The following is a 17,341-nucleotide window of genomic DNA, read 5'->3' as shown; positions in this document are numbered from 1 at the left end:
AGTCTTTCTAACCTTTCTCAGAGGCTCCTTTCCTTCAATTTCTTTGAAGTTTTAAATTCCTTTCACATTTAGCAGAGGAGCAAATAACCCCAGCTTCCCCCTTCTCAACCCAAGAAACAAAGAACCAGCTGACTTCAACCTTACTGGACATATCCAGGGCAGGACACCTTTCAGCCTCCACCCCTTGAAAAAGGGATAATAAATGTGTTTAGGAGACGTCAAGAAAAAAATATTGTCGCCTTCAAACGTCAAGGTCAAATTCAAAATTTTTTAAGAGCTCACTGTTATGAAACACAGTTCCACACTCTCACAAATCAAGGCTAATGTCTGTTTGTGCCAATGCCTCAGAGAAAAATACTATTGAGCTCAAACAATGCAGAAATATCCTGCAGGAAGATGTTTTCTGCAATTTCTGCTTTATGTGGGAGTGGACAAGATATCAAACTTGACAGCAGAGGTCATTGTCTGTATTTTAATAATTCTCTCAGCTGAAAGTGGTAGAAAACAAGCAGATTGCAACAAAAATCTTATGAAACTCTTGTATGATGGTAAGACATAATCTATGTCTAGATGTGGTAAGGAAGAGCTGGGTGATGTGTCTGGAACAACTGGAAGGGAGGTTTAAAAAAAAAGGCTAAACAAAGAAATTACGAATGGAAAGAAGAAACTGGGAGTACAAGCGGTGGCAGGACCACAAGTACGAGGCAAAAAAGCTCTGACAAGAAGTTAAAGTCAGGGGTGACTGAGTCTGATGACAAGAGACCGAGACGTCCAGACCAAGTATGCAGGAGGACAAAAAATTAGAATTGGAAGCCAGATAATATGAGAAGGTACAGAATAAAAAACTATGACTTACATGCGCAAGCAGACTGGAACTGGTTTTGGGATGGGAGGGAGATTGAGTGGTACAGGAACAGACAAAAAAAAAAAAATGGCTAGCACTGGTTGAAAGACACTGAGAAAGAAAACCTGAAAAACAGAAAAATTACTCTTGTGGAAATAAGATGGGAAGAATCAGATGGATTGCATAGGACCATGAAGTCAAGGCTGAAAGTCCATCTATGTTTGAAAATAGTACAGTACTCTTAGATATTGCTGTAGGCTAAATAAATATCATAAATTGCGAGCACTGACAGGTGACAAATGGATGAACGTGCATGTGTGTGAATGTCTGCAACTGAACTTTTGCAATCTCAATCAGAAGCTTGCTGGTTACTGGCTTCAACCTGAATGGGCTAGTTGCCAATTCTGATAACCTGGACTAAAAGTGGGAAGTCCTGAATCCTCCAATTAATGAGAAGACATGAGACAGAACCACTAATTCAGAGGCTGATCATGTGTTGTGCTTCGCACATAGATTATTTAGATTAGGTAAACAGGAGCTTAGAGCTCTGGAAAGAAAAGCTGGTGGTGAAAAGAAGGATTCCTGAAAAGAAATCACCTCTGAAAGAAAGAAATGGGCCCAAAAAGAATGTGAAGATCCTGGCTGGAGGAACAATCCTGCAAGTGGGAGAAGATCCTAGAGACCAGAGAGATGCATGGAGACAAACACCAGCACATGCCCAGGGGCTTTGGCCAGTAACATCCAAGACTGGTAACTGAGCAGCTGCAAAGCACGAACTGATGTGGATTTTCTGCCTGACTTTCCTGAACTAGCAGTCATCTCCCTCTTGGAAAAGGAAGTTGAGACCTAGTGAACATAACTCTGGGTCAGAGAGTGTGTGAGATAATCAAGTTGATAAAAGCTCTAAAATCACTGAATCTTAAAGAAGCCCCAGTATCCAGATCCACTACAAGTTGTCATTTACTGTGTCTCACCCGTCACAGATATCAACAGTATCCGCCACCAGAAAAAAACCCCAAAGCAAACAAAAAAGAGCTGGGAAATGCCTTATCATATCAGTCTTTTGGTTTTTATAGTTACCTTTTTTTTCTGTGCTTTCCCAGGCTTTAGAGAATCCAAATTCAGCTGTGCATGAATATGTTTCATGTTTTCTATACAGCTGTCTATCAGGTCAACTGGAATACAAAATAATTAACATTTAGAAGTTCATTCACAATCAAAAATATTTTATGAAACATAAAAAACAGCTTTCTTGCAATGATCTTGATTACCCTTACCCTCCTGAACTGAGATTTAAGGATTCAGACATCCAGATTCTGTGAGTTCGTAATACATTGTTATCCTCTTGCTATCAGGAAGTAACTAACAGTCTCAGAGATGGAACATGTCTAGTTGAATGATCTCGAGAAGCAAGAATACACGAGTCCTCTTGCAACAGTCCTGTAAGAGGAATGCCCAAAGGAGGGACTGATAAGATGGAGAGGGGAAGATGATTTGAGAGGAAGAGGAGAGCAACTCATAACTCTTCAGGATATTTTTAACAATGCTGCCTAGAAGAGTGAAACTTCAAGAGATTAGGCCATGCATTTGTTACCCAACTCTTCCCTAACAGCAGCTGATCTGCTGCATCTGAGGTGAGACAAAAGAAAGCAAATGTTCAGGTGACTCAAAATGCAAAATGCTGAGTTAGGCTCTTTTCTTGGGATCTAGAGTCTTTAATTTATTACAAGATCATGGTGTGACTACATCAGTGGACAAGGGAAGAGCTACAGATGTCATCTATCTAGACTTCTGTAAGGCCTTTGACATGGTCCCCCACAAAATCCTTCTCTCTGAATTGGACAGATATGGATTTGATGGGTGGACTGTTTAGTGGAAGAGGAATTGGTTGGATGGTCACATCCAGAGGGTAGTGGTCAATGGCTAAATGTACAGATGGAGATCAGTGACAAGCGGTGTCCCTCTGGGGTCTGTATTGAGACCAGTACTGTTTAATATCTTCATCAGTGAGAGACAGTGGGACTGAGTGCACCCTCAGCAAATCTGCAGACGACACCAAGCTGAGTGGTGTGGTTGACACGCCTGAGGGATGGGATGCCATCCAGAGGGACCTGGAGAAGCTCAGGAGGTGGGCCCATGTGAACCTCATTAGGTTCCATGAGGCCAAGTGCAAGGTCCTGCACCTGGGTCAGGGCAACCCCTGGTATCAAAACAGGCTGGGAGATTAAAGGATTGAGAGCAGCCCCACCAAGAAGGACTTGGGGGTACTGGCAGATGAAAAGCTGGACATGAGCCAGCAATGTGCGCTCGCAGCCCAGAAAGCCAACCGTATCCTGGGCTGCATCAAAATAAGCATGGCCAGCAGGTCGAGGGAGGTGATTCTGCTCCCTTACTCCCCTCTTCTGAGACCCCACCTGCAGTACTGCATCCAGCTCTGGAGCCCTCAGCACAGGAAAGACATGGACATGTTGGAGTGGGTCCAAAGGAGGGCCACAAAAATGAGCAGAGGGATGGAACACCTCTATGAGGAAAGTCTGAGGGAGTTGGGGTTGTTCAGCCTGGAGAATAGAAGGCGCCAGGGAGACCTGATCACTGCCTTTCAGTACTTAAAGGGGGCTTATAAGAAAGATGGGGACAAACTTTTTAGCAGGGCCTGTTGCAACAGGACAAGGGGTAATGGTTTTAAACTAAAAGAGGGTAGATTTAGACTAGATACAAGGAAGACATTTTTTACGATGAGGGTGGTGAAACACTGGCACAGGTTGCCCAGAGAGGTGGTAGCTGCCCCATCCCTGGAAACATTCAAGGTCAGGTTGGATAGGGCTCTGAGCTACCTGATCTAGTTGGAGATGTCCCTGCTTATTGCAGGGGGATTGGAGTAGATTACCTTTAAAGGTCCCTTCCAACCAAAACTATTTTATGATTCTATGATCATAGGCTCATGGGATAATTCAAGTTGGAAGAAATGGCCTACTGAGGTCATAGAGTCCAACCTCCCGTTCAAAGCAGAGTCAGCTATAAGATCAGGCAAGGTTTACCTGCGGCCTTATCCACTTGGGTCTTGAAAGTGTCCAAAGACAGAGACTGCACAGTATGTCTAGCTACTTCTTGATTGCCTTCAAAGGGGAAATGTTTCTTTATGGCCAGTCTGACTCTCACGTTTCAATTTATGCGCATTCTCTCTCATCCTCCTACACCATGCACTGCTGTGAAAAACCTGGCTCTGTCTTCTTCAAAATCTCATAGATACAAGAAGGCTGCTATTAGGTCCTTCCAAAACCTTTTTTTCTTCAGGTTGAACACAGCCAGTTCCGTCAGCCTCTCCTCTAAGGACAGGTGGACACAACCACCTTGGTCGTCCTTTGCTGAACTTGCTCCAGTTTCTTGATGTCTTTCTTGTATTGGGCCAAAACTGGCTGCATTATTCTAGATTCAGTCTAACAAGTGCTACGTAGAGGAAAGATAATCCTTTCCCCTCAATCTACTGGCTGTGTTCCTGTTAATACAACCCAGGATGCTGTTAGTCTTCTCACATGCAGCTTGCTGCCTAGCAAGATCTCAAGGTCCTTTTCAACTCCCCAGTCAGCCTGTACTGCTGTAAGGGGTTGTTCCTTTCCAGGTGCAGGACTTTGCATTTGTATCTTAAAAAGTAGTCCTTAAGAGCTGAACGGGTGATGTTAGAGCTACAGATATCTTCAGTACATTGATTTGAACCCCAGAACTCCTCTTCCACTTCTCTATGATTTGTGTTGCATCACAGCAAGGATGACTTGAAGGCCGCTCTAGCACAGAACATGATGCACTTCATGCACTGGTAATGCCTTCACAGGAAGTCAGGTCTTAGATAATGTAGTGGGTCATCAACAGAAGAAGAACCCTGATTGAAGCAAGGGCCAAGTAGACCACCAGTACACTGCAAAGGAGCAGAAAGTAGGTATACAGCATAGGATTTGAAGTTTGGAGTTTTCTGCCACTATTGGGATCAGACAATGAGATATGTCTAGGCTATCTGTTTCAGTGTAATGTAGGTTTAAAAGAACGAAGAAACCAAAGAGATGCAAGTAATGAGAAAGCACCCAAGACAAAGCACACTTGGGCTGATCAGCAGGTATTAGATGCATGTTACATGAGAAATGCAAATTAACGAGTCTTCCCTGTGTTCTAGTGGGCACAAAAAGCCTTTGATTAGAGGTTTTTTACTTTTACTACTGCAAAGTAAAAACCTTAGGCATGAAAGATGTTGCATTGCAAGGGGAGAAGGTCCCACTTAAACTGTAAAATGGGAAGAAAGAAACAAAGTGGCAGGGAAGAACAAAGCTGAGAAAAAGAAGTCTCCTCTTCTCTAGGTACAGCCAGAACCGAGAACACAGGGCATACTTTCACCTACAAACCTGTATTGGCATAGCATGAAACAAGAAATGGAAGATACTGCCAGTGCAAAATCTCCAGTTTCAAATGGATGAATATGACACCAGCAGTAAAAGCTCACAGGTCTCTTCTCACTCTAACAGAGACCTGTGATTTCACCCAAATTTTTAGACTGTCTACAACATAATATTTTATCTGTAGCTGAAAACTTTAATTAAGTTTTCTCTGTAAAAATCTGCAAAAAATTGCCACTGAAAACTAGGTCTTTTGTTTTGACAAAAACCATTATTATTTAAAAAATGTGTAAAACATCTGCAAGCATTTGATTCATAAATCATTTAACATACATTTTGAAACGCTCACCTTCCAAAGCACATTTCTGGGCATTTTTACTGACAGCTAACAGAGACAGCAGTGCATTTGTAGCAACTTCTTTCAGCACATCCTTTGAAGATTTTCTTTCACAGACCTATAAATAATGCAATTTCATTATAAAAATGAAAAAGCGACCATATTAAAAGTAGTATTCATATCCATAAATATGTTGTCATAGCCTATATTTTCATTTGAATGATTCATCACTACATTCCTAACCAGAGTTCTCCCTCTCTACATTCATGTTTATAGTCTGTCTGCATTGAAGTGTTTCATTATTTTTTCTAATTAAAATGTTAAAAAAAAATTTTGTTTTGCTCCTAAGCCCACTCTTCTTACTCTTTTATTAACATTCTACCTTCCTAAAGCCTAGTTTCCCAGACCTGGCATTCCAGACCTTTCCTAATATTCAGGCTTGCTATCACAGACATTTCACTGATATGCCTCCATCTCACCTTCCTTCAGCAAAATGATGAAGAAGAGACATTAAATATCAATGATATTCTTTAGAATAAAAATATCATTGACACACAGAGAATTTTTTTTAGATACTTCCAACCAGAGAGAAATGGTAGTTTGTCTTATTTTTCTGAGGCCTTTGTGAGCATCACCATATTTCTAATAACATAATCTCTGTGCTTTCAAAGGAATATTTACTTGGAGTCATATAACAAGATAGTTGAAAGACGAGGAGCTGTCTGTGCTTTACATGTTATCCACTAGAGAATTTTGCCCATCTAGCAATTTTCCCTAAAATATCATTCCAATACTGACAACCAATATAACAGAAAATGGTATGCATTCTAATTAGAAGAATACAGTAAAGTAAGAACTGTTGCTGGATCATAGTAGAAAAAAACCCATATTTTAAAGTTAGCCAAAAATACAGCATCTTAAGAAAATCTTAATACTTCAGACAGAAATCTCATGCGTACCTAGCCATAGGACCTCATAGATTTTACACTTCTACATACATCACATATATCGCCTCTTATTGGCTTTAGTACTCTAGCTAGTAATTGCCTAACAAATTTTTCAAATTTTAATATGTAATAAAATATCAGTGTATGTTTTAAGGTTATCATTTATTGAAGTGTTCAGTGTAACCAGGACTGAAAAGGTCAAGGGATGAAGACTAGTAAGTTAATAACTTGGGAAAAAAAAAAAACAAACAACCCTCATTGATAAGGACAACTGACACCAAATTAAAGCACCAAAGCATGGACTGGGTTCTGCATTTATAGCTAAAAAAAAAAAAAAAATTCATATTTAGACTACAACTGGTTTGATTAGATCCCAAGTGAAATGTCAAAGCTATCAGCAACACAAGAATGTTATAAGTAAATTAACTATTTTTCTGTACTGATAGGTGGTGGTTTCTTTTCAAATTAAAGAATTTAGATGTTTGAGTAATCAAAAATATAAAAAGCTTAAAGTTTAAACTTGATGCTAATTTACACAAGCCAGGAAAAAACAAACTGTTGAGTTCCCTTGATCTTGCAAAACCTAAGAAGTAGATTTTGTGATTTATCCACTCAAAGGCTTTTGCCCTATAAGTTGCTACCTGTATTTATTTTGTCTTAGTACTTAGGGATATTTTAGTAATAAGAAAATATATTTACCTGTCAATCTCTTGGGTATTTTCCTTTAATTAAGTATTATGTGGCTGATTAGAACTGATTAAATAATTAAGGTGAGTTGTTCTATATCTGTATCTTTTAAAAAAGCTTTAATTTCATCTTACTATTTTCTAAATTTTATCTTAAAAACTAGCAAAATTCCATTCTTTCTTTAAGCATGCTCCTTTATGCATTTTTTCCTTACTTTGCAATGAAGAATTGCAGTGTATAATAAAAAAAGAAAATTTGTGTCAATCGTAGGGAACACTAAAATAATTAATAATTAATTGATGATTAACTAGTTGAATGGAAAAAATAACTCTATGTAAATGTATAATGCCTTCTGCCAGCAGATTCTATAGTTTTAAAATACTAATATTAAAGTATTAAAATGAGAATGGACACTTTTAATTCTTTTTTTGAAATTACTATGTATAATAAACTTAAGATGTCCCATAAATCCACAGCAGATCTAGCTATGTCAGTCTGCACCTACTGTAAGTTAGTTGAAGGGGAGATCACAGCCCTTCTAAAACATTGTAAATTTTATATCTAGAAAAAAAAGGTAGGACCTAAATTTGAGACTTTATGTATGGGTTATGGTTTCCTCATTACTTTTACTTCTGATCTGAAGACATTTTACTTCTGATCTTGAAAACTTTAACAAGGGTTAAAGTTTACATACACAAAATCAACAAAACCTTTCAAAGTCAGCTTGTGCGTTTACTAAATTGGTTGTATGCAATAATGCATACTAATTTAGGACCTGGTCTGCTAACATTCACACCTGCAGACTGGGTCGTAAGTTAGTATTTGCCATTACAAAAAAATCTACAGAATAGGTGATATGCAATTAGGATGATTAATGGAGATGACTGATTGTTTGAAAATTCTCTCTCACAGCCTTTTCTATGTTAGTCAATTTTTCGCTTGAGTGCTTCTCTTGAAGAAAGATCATATTTAGGTCTTTTGAGTTGGTTTTGATTTCTTTTTTTTTTTTTTTTTTTAAATAGCTTACTTTACAACTTACAGGCTCCTCTTTCAACTGCCTCTCAATGACCACTGGGGTGGGGGGTGGATAAAAAAGTAAACAAATATATGTACTTTGGTCTAAAAAGTTGAAGCTGTTTCCTTCCTAATTCTGTTATCCTTTTTGGGGGATCATAGCAGCTACATCCCTTTCATGTATTATAAAGCCCCAGACACCATAGGTTATCTTTTGAGCTCTTTTATGAACAAAATGCCGTGTCTGTCTACAGCTCTGAACAGTTAAAGAGCAAGTTAAAAGCTGGTATCTCTTACGATACTCAAAACTATGTCATAGTCTGATGTACTTTCATTGGCCTGGCTGCAGTCAATTCTTCATTGTATAGACTTTTTCTGTTGTCACCATAAGAATCATCACTTTTTGCTGGCAAAGACTGGTAATCAGCTATGTATACTTGTACAAAAATAGAGGAATGTAACTTACAACAGACATACTTTCATGCAATCACATTTTTTGTGCCAGAGCCAAGGAGTTCAATTTTAGGCACATACATACGTATTAAATACAAAAATCTAACAGGATATTTAGCAAATTATGGGATTTCAATGAAGTGTCTCCTGTTTTGCTGTCAGGGTCTCTGAAAATCATGTCCTCACAGGAAATCTCTATGCACAGAAATTATCTGAAATTAGTTGCCAAAGAAACAGGGAACTCTAGTTTTAGTGGTCTATACAGCAACGCCAAGAAAGATCCTCTTGGGAAGTTTCTCCTCCCTAAAAGACACCAGGTTCTCAGTGAACAAAATACTGTGTCCCAATAAATGCTATAGACCCACAGTGGTGTGACACAGCAGCAAAGGAACACAGATTATGTGACAGATGATCAGGACAAGTCTTGGTAGGAGTGAGGTTATTCTACAAGAATTCAGCAACCATAGGAAGAGAACAGATGAAGTGATACTAAGCATTATTTTGGTCACACCATCCAATATGCACTAATACATGTTGGAAAAAAAAAAAGTTTTACATAGCAAGATAGCACTAAATATGATTCTTATAAAAAAATAAATACAAGACACTGACTCCAGAACATCAAAAATCATAAGCTACATTATGTTATATGAAAAGTGTGTCTTTCAGACAAACACTACACTTCTAATAATGGATCACTATTATTATTACAGTGACAAACTGCACATAATTTAAAGAAGGACAATGAGTATATAGATAAAAGAACCAAATTGTGAGGGAAAATAAATTAGACACAAATTTCACGTGTAACTTTTCTTATTACTAACTAATGGAAGATATTTTAACAGTCTGTAAATAAGTGAAGGATGTAAATGTAAAGGAGGTAAAAGAACCATTTAGGACAGTATATAGAAGTATAAATAAGAATAATGAGATTACATTAAGCATGACAGAACATTCCGAATAAGTATCTAGAAAAAAAACCATCTTGTCACCAATATATATTATGTTGGGCAACAAGTTCCTAAAAGAATTAGTGAAAATACACTACCTGGCCAATTTAAAACTAGGTTGGAAAATACATTAATGTATGCTCCTGAAGTGCAACAACACAGATCTTGCACTATCAGAGAATGAACTAGAAGTCTTAATGATTCATTTTGGTTCACAGTTTTTACGAAGGCAGCTGTTAAGAACAGCATTGCTGTTATTTACAATGGGGATAACTACGTCTCGAACCTTAAAAATCTCATCTCTTGTTTGGAAAAGCAGGAAAAAAAAGCGTATCAGTTTTTGGCAAAACATATTCTATCTAAGTGTCATCTTCTCTACATAAGATTTCATACCATGCTGTTGCAGCATAATTGCCTTCCAAGGCACTTCCTAGAAGCTGCTTCTTTGCAATTGTTCCAGCTTATTATGTGAATTTAAAAAATGAGTGTCATAGATGTCTCAAATTAAAGATGTCTTGGTTCCTAACTGGAAACAATTGATTTTTTCATTAAGCAACGACATTCCTTTTTAACAAAATACAAGAATGCAAAAATATGTCCTGCAATCACATCGTCAAATTTTAAATACCTGAATAATTAATGCAGTAAGTTGAGTTACTGATGCCTGGCATCCTTCAACATGATCCAGAAGAAAGCCAATGGTTGGATTCTGACATATACTCTGTTTATCTTGGAGCTGTCTTCTTCCTTCCTCATTCAAAAGGACAGAGAGGAACTGTAAACTAGCCGTATATAAAGCAGGATATGTGGTTGACAGATTAATACAATCACAAATGGTATCTGAAAGGTTAAACAGAAAAATATAAATTTTTATATTTCATTCTGAATAAAGCTTAAGTGCTTCAGAACTCAGAAAGACTTATCAAAAAGTGTGTGAGCCAAGAAGCAGTTATACCTGTGCACTGCACAAGGAATTCTACAAATTGTATGCATTTGATAAGTCTTTAAAAATCTAAGAAAGAAAAGTTTGAGTTTTATAGGTTTGAATGAATTAATTGCTCTGCATTAATATGACTATAAAAGAACCAAAAAAACAATTTCCATTTACTACATCACTCATTTGTTCAACAATTTTCTGAACTCTCCTTGCTTTATTCAACAGCTTAAATTATAATACCCAGTACCCATCAGCTGCTTTATGTGCAATTGGATTTGGATTCACCAGATCACTTAACACGCACCTGGCTGAACTTGAACGGACTATGCTTATACTTCAGTGTTGAAACATTGCAGAGAAGCTTGGTGATCGAGACCCCTGACTAGGCAAGTAACTAATGAAGGTATAATTAAAAAACAAACAAAACTCTGTATAATAATCTTGAATTCTGATATCTCTTATCTCCCCTCAAAACTTTGCTTTCCTTTTATGTCAGATAAAAAAAAAAAAAAAGGAAAAAAATGAAGTGCTAATGGATCATTTCAGGCTCTACTTACAGGTGCCACATTTGGTTAAGGTTTACAACTAGAATCACTAACCCATATATGCAAACAAAACTTTTGAACGGCCAGATAAATTCACAAGTCAGCCTGATGTAAGAAAGACTTATAAAAATCTAATTAAGGGAAAAAGTCAGTCAAGCTCTGGACTTTGGTTTTCATTCTGGATATGCCATTGGTAATTACTTAATAGCATCTAAACAGGAATGCCCCTCTTTTCTATTTGTTTATTTTATTAGTTACTAGGTTAAAACCCATCCAGGAATAGTTATTACCAATTATTGCTGTACAATGATTTGCAAGGGCTGCTGTCACAGATGGAAAAGATATTTGGCCAGTCTTCCACAATAATGTAGCTAGAAGGTTGAAAAAGTCTACCCGTGTTTCATGAAGTACAGATGTTAACTCAGTATCTGCAAAGATAATACAGAAAAAAGAAAAAAATCAAACCATTTTTACAAACCTGGATAGCTAAGCCTGACAACAACTGTCAAGTTAAATGAAAGTGGTAGGTAAATGAAGACCAGCCTCTGTCTGGCTATACAGGAAACAAAGTACTTCATTACCTAACCCATCTTTGGAGCTAATGGCGAGAATCGTGAATGTATTTCCCAAGAGAGGTTTCAGCAGTTCATCCTGGATTACAAGCTGAGAGTCCACCAATAAACATGATTTCAGAAGCCTGGACACAGATGACAAGTATTGAAGTAATAATAGCACCTGTTAAATATTTTTTAAAAGATATGAAATAAAGTCATATATTTGCACCTTCCGCACATTTTTTTTTAATTTAAATACTCACATTACCTCAACTGATTCATAACATTTTGAATTAATATACACCACTTAAATGAAATAATAGGATATAAATTAAAAATTGTTCTCCTAATTTTTACTGTAGAAGAAGAAGAAACAGACTTCCCAGTCTGGAAACACACATGTTAAATCAATTTTCTAGTGACAAAGAATAAAGTTCCTTGTGGGAAAGTCATGACTCTTGTTATATATACAGCATCATATTCTCCGGAAGCTCACAAAGAAAAACATAAAAATGGTCATTAATACTGACAAATACATGTGTATTTCCTGAAAAAGGAAGCTCAGTTTGAAGCTTTAGGAAAACAATTATTCCTGACATTTATTTATTCTCACAAGATTTCTGCAGAAACACATTTTCTTAATAACCTAGGTATCTTTCGTCAAAGTAAATCTGAATGCAAAGCGACAGAAGCTTTAAAATGGTGCTGTGCCATGAACACAGTATGTTCTATATGTTATATATACAGAGTTAAAATTGATACAAAAGTAGTTCCATTGACTGTAACCCTATATGCTTTGCATACATCAAAATTAGCTGAGAACTATGTAAGTGTCTGCAGGATTGGAGACAAAGCAAAGTAGCCAGGTTTGTTGCGGGAAATATATATGAAGTGTGTCAGTAAATGTTTCTGGCTCATACTTCAATACTGTACAAAGAAATTCTATTACATGATTTCTGTAATGGCTAAACTCAATTTGTATTTTCAAAACACAACTGGTTTTCAGTTTGATGGTTCTAGGTATAGTTCTAACACAGAAATTAATTGTTCTGTGTTGAATATAACACAGTGTATTTTCTCTTAAATATTGTCAAAAGCATGGAGATTCACATGAATGTAGCCTGTAGCAGTGTGTCTGGACTATGTTAACGAATACAGATTATGCAAACATAATTAATTTCATAATTTAAAAAATTAGAAAGTAACAAATGCTTCTCTAACCTGAGCTTTTACATGTTCTATATGACATGGATGACCCAATGGAGCTTTCAGTTCCAAGATACATCTCTCAACCAGATTAGCACTTACAAGACTAAAATAAAACAAAGTTGGTTAGAAATATACTTAAATAATTAAATATTCTACTAATTTAACATTCCATAGAAGAGAATATTTTAAATAAACAGAGTAAAAATAAATTATTAAGAACTTGCTTAAAATAGTGGGGTTTGGCAGTAAGTCTAGCGCAATGGCAACTATAGTAGCAGTAAAGTTATTTCAAAATAGACTAACACAAATTCTAGTGGCTGTTACTGCACTGGTAAAAAATGTTTGTTTATATTTGATGGTTTATTTTCTTTCCTGTAGAAGAATAAATAGCTCTGTAATAATATAAACTGTATTCAAACAAGGCGGGGGGGTTCATTAACCGCAGTAAGAAGAGCAACTACAAAAGCTCTTGAAAACCTTAAAAAAGCTGAACTAATTTTCATGGTTCACTTCTGGACTTCCAAACACTTTCTACAGATGAAAGAAGTTGTTACAATGCAAGTGGAAACATGGAATACAATCCAAAGACTATTTTGAAGTGGTTCCTTCTTTAAAAAAAGAAACAAAACACTAGGGTCTATCATCCAATACTTTCCCAAATCTGGCAAGCATTATTTACTCTCTTTTAGTGTGACAGCCGTTGGCTCATCCTCAAAATATTGCATACAATTCAAAGAAGAAAATCATAAAATGAACTGAAATGATCTGCAATTCTGAATACCTGACTATATCACATACTGTCCTACTAAAGAAAAAAAAAAATTAAAAAATTACCCCTCCAAAAAGGATGACTAAACGGCCACCTAGACAAACACCTAAAACACTACCAGAGGAACACAGGAGTCGTGTAGAAGGCAGACACCACAAATGGAATGACCAAAATGACTACCTTTTCTGTGAAAAAAAGAAATAACCCAAATTCTTTTCTTTTGTTGATTGTATTTTTAAAAAAAGGCATTTTTGAACACTTCAGAAGTGATCAATATACTTAACAGTTTTGGTAAGAAACACTGGTAGATCTCATTTCAAACTTTTCACCTCTATTGCTACACCTTGTTTGTAGTTCAGCAGTTATTGATCTCATACCTGCTGAGAGCTGTTAGCAAATGTGCTTGTTGAAGAGCGATTCTAGTATCTTTTGGTGTGACAACCAGCAGATTGTGCAGAAGGCTGCAAACGGCTGACAAAAGGGCAGGTGTGACTACAGCACGCTGTTTAGACAGAGTAGCAGACATGGGAGAATCATGTTGACTTGGAGATTCTGTTGTGGTTGTATCACTTTGACCTAGAATGTGTTTAATAAGAAAAAGAAAAAACACAAAAGATTAATTAGAACAGTTACATTAAAAAAATTGCTTTTTCTCTTTCATAAAATATCAAAGTTCCCTCTACATTTAAAACAGTATATTCTGGAATTAGAGAAGAAAAAAAAAACCCAACCACCAAGAAATCAGATACAGGAAAAGTATTACTTAAAATACTTCTGCAATAAATGTTCCTTCTACAAGGCACTAATAATCATTAAAGATAAATGGTAAATTTGGAAAGATAAGAGTTTTCACTTCTTTCTTTAACAGATTTTTTTTTTATTTGTACTCTCTCTACACACATCATGTTATGTATTTTTTTACATTATATACATTTTTACCTTTCTACATATAAAGATAACTATATATACATCTGTGTGCGTGCGCCTGTGTGTGCATGTGCATGTATGTATATGACAGCTTTACCAAAACTGAATGTTTTGAAAGGGTGACTGGATGACAGGAATAGAACCTAAGTCTTGAGCCACATTTCAAGCAGTATGAACCATTTTCACTTATTTCTGTCAAATGTATTTCACCCTATTTCATTTTCAAGGAAGTGTTTCACATTTGTCTTCCAAAACAACCACTAGAAGCATCAATGGTAACTGTTCCAGCAATATGCAAGCTTTATATGCATGTACAAATACTATAATATGGGCAGGCTAATACATTGTATTCATCATGTACACAAACTCAGTTTGACTTACCTTGTGCCATAAGCCGATCAACTACAGTTTCAGGAATAAAACTGGTTGAATTTGTTGGGACTATTGCCCGAAGCTCAGTAGCACTCCCCAGTGACGGTGATGCAGACCGAATCTAGAAAGACATAAAAAAGAAACTAGTTGATTCCAGCTTTTATAGAGCAGACTTCTATTTATATTTTGCTGAAGGGGTGGGAGGTGGGGAGAGAAACACCAACCCACCACAAACAACAAACCCACAAAACCAAAAACGATGTAAAAATTACTGTCCAAAACCAATTTGATTAAATTTTGCTCACTGTATGTATATATATGTAATTTATAAACATCCAATAATTGAAACTATTGAAAGATGTGCAATATGAACAGCCTAAAACATTTCAGTTAAAACCTGATCAACGCCCATGTTACTGGAAATTCCTCCTTTCGTCCTTCTTTTTCATCCTTACAATTGACTCAATCTACATTTGGACTAAGATAGAAAGGCATTACTGAAGCATTTAAACTCAAATTTTTCATGGACTATTTGCTCTGCTGAGAGCATCAACACTTGTCCATTTGTACCAGGACACGGTCAGATTAAAATATCATAAGCGCATTAGTCATCAGCTAAAGTTGAAGTTCCAAAGTCTTTCCAGCTCTGGGTACTTCTCTTAACCTTAGTCCTGTGATCCTTACATGTATTCATTTCTTGGTGAAGATACCAGATATTTACATGACAGTAGATAATTTTACTGTCATACTACCATGCTCCTTCTACCAATTCTACATTATCTATCATATTATTAATTTTGCATTCTTTCAAAAGTTCTTGATGCTCTTGCTACTGTGTTAAAACCACAAGCTTGAGATCAGAAGACCTGGAGTCTCCAGCTTAATAATATGCTTTTGTGACATGACAAGACCTGTGTGACCTGTTTCAGAGTATGCGACAAGCATCTCCCATGTCAGGTCACTTTTTCACTTCTGTTTTTTGTTTTCTAGCTGGACAATTTACATCAGATGAATCTTCAAGAGCGTCACTATACAGTGTAAAGAATACAGAACGTTGGGGAATCCAATGAAATCCCAAGACAGTTACTGCTTGAAGAATGATGTTACTAGAATTCTCCTCACAGTCAGCTTTCTAAGGAAGACTGAAATATTTCAAAGGTTTTCTTTTTTAAAGCTTTATTAGAATATCAGTTGGAATATTTTTTTACCTAAGGAAACGTCAAAAGTGACTTAATTGACACAAAGGGCGGAGGGCAGGAAATCACAGATTACTCCCTTCCTAGCTATTGTATCCTTGCAGTCAGGTCACTGCTTTCCAGGTTTGGCTTTGATTTACTTAGCAGCATTTGCAGCTACAGAAACTCTCTTAGTCTCTTCTCAACCCCTAGAAGGTTTAACCACACCTCCCACCCACCATCACTTCCAAATAGTGTTAGGCTTCTGCCAGCACATCTTTTCTTGAGACCAGAGTCCCTGCAAGAGCGAAAACTTGCCACCTCCATGCTGTAACTCCCTTCTCTCCCCTATTTTCTTCTGGTCTCCCACTACTGTCCATCCTAAAGTCTTGAATCTTTCTCCTCAAGCATGCTCAGTTGTTTCTCAGAAAAAATAGAAGGTTATTGTAACACAGAGAACAAGCTACAGTAAGATTTGGGGTGCGTGTCTGAAACCCAGGATTCACATATAGCTTGGGTCACACAAACACTAGGACATGCTTGGCTAAATAATTTTCTTGTTAGCAAAATGCCGAACCAAATTGTACTGACCAACTGAAATTCAAATCCTATTTAGATTATACAAATAAAAACCTTATTTGCTAACTGAAATAAATTATTTAAAGTTTTATGCTTGCTGATTTAAATAATTATTAAAATCCACTATTAAGAGTAACACAATCCATCTTGACACATGGTAAATTCTGCATTTATTCAGCACTATACTTCAATTCCAAGTATTCTAGTAAATAACAAAAAACCATAACTCTGTCTTAAAAAGTACAAACCCAACTTCTAACAGTCCATATGGTTCTTCCGCAACAAGTAAAGCCTTAAAAGGAATTATTACTATGCTGAGAGTCATCTTAAAGATATTTATTATGAATTTATACGAGCTTTCACATCCTAGCAAATAATATCTTCTACATTGCACAGCAATTCTTTCTCCATCTTCTAAAACTGTCTAAACACTTTGGGCAAAGAAATAAAAATAAGGTCTTAGATATGTTAAAAAAAAAAAATCAATAAAAGCTTTATCTGGTTAGACAAGTATCAGCTTCCTGCACTGATGGAACATTTATTGGTAATTGCTTCACAGTGGGACACGGGTTAAAACCAGAAATTTTCTGCTATCTTAACAGAAAACATACAGTAACACAATGAAGTTGTTTCCACAATGCTCTGCCTTCCAGGAAA

At 36.5% G+C, this 17,341-nt stretch overlaps 1 protein-coding gene across 6 annotated transcripts in view; it reads right to left on the bottom strand.

Annotated features, from left to right (window-relative positions):
- The window catches only part of RTTN (rotatin), a 94,224-nt gene that overhangs the window by 10,900 nt on the left and 65,983 nt on the right, over window positions 1-17,341 (bottom strand). For 4 of the 6 annotated variants that reach the window (XM_052787771.1, XM_052787772.1, XM_052787773.1 and 1 more), the window contains 8 exons: window positions 14,940-15,051; window positions 14,009-14,207; window positions 12,875-12,965; window positions 11,681-11,834; window positions 11,390-11,527; window positions 10,246-10,457; window positions 5,576-5,681; window positions 1,925-2,019 (listed from right to left, as the gene is read on the bottom strand). In XM_052787771.1, the coding sequence (XP_052643731.1) occupies window positions 1,925-2,019; window positions 5,576-5,681; window positions 10,246-10,457; window positions 11,390-11,527; window positions 11,681-11,834; window positions 12,875-12,965; window positions 14,009-14,207; window positions 14,940-15,051 (1,107 nt within the window). Of the gene's footprint in view, window positions 1-1,924; window positions 2,020-4,384; window positions 4,758-5,575; window positions 5,682-10,245; window positions 10,458-11,389; window positions 11,528-11,680; window positions 11,835-12,874; window positions 12,966-14,008; window positions 14,208-14,939; window positions 15,052-17,341 lie in introns of those variants that run through there. The other 2 variants (XM_052787774.1, XM_052787775.1) reach the window with 2 other exon arrangements.

The sequence above is a fragment of the Harpia harpyja genome, chromosome 5 (genome assembly GCF_026419915.1).
Source record: "Harpia harpyja isolate bHarHar1 chromosome 5, bHarHar1 primary haplotype, whole genome shotgun sequence".
Classification (NCBI taxonomy): domain Eukaryota; kingdom Metazoa; phylum Chordata; class Aves; order Accipitriformes; family Accipitridae; genus Harpia; species Harpia harpyja.
This window is presented reverse-complemented; position numbering and strand designations above follow the sequence as displayed.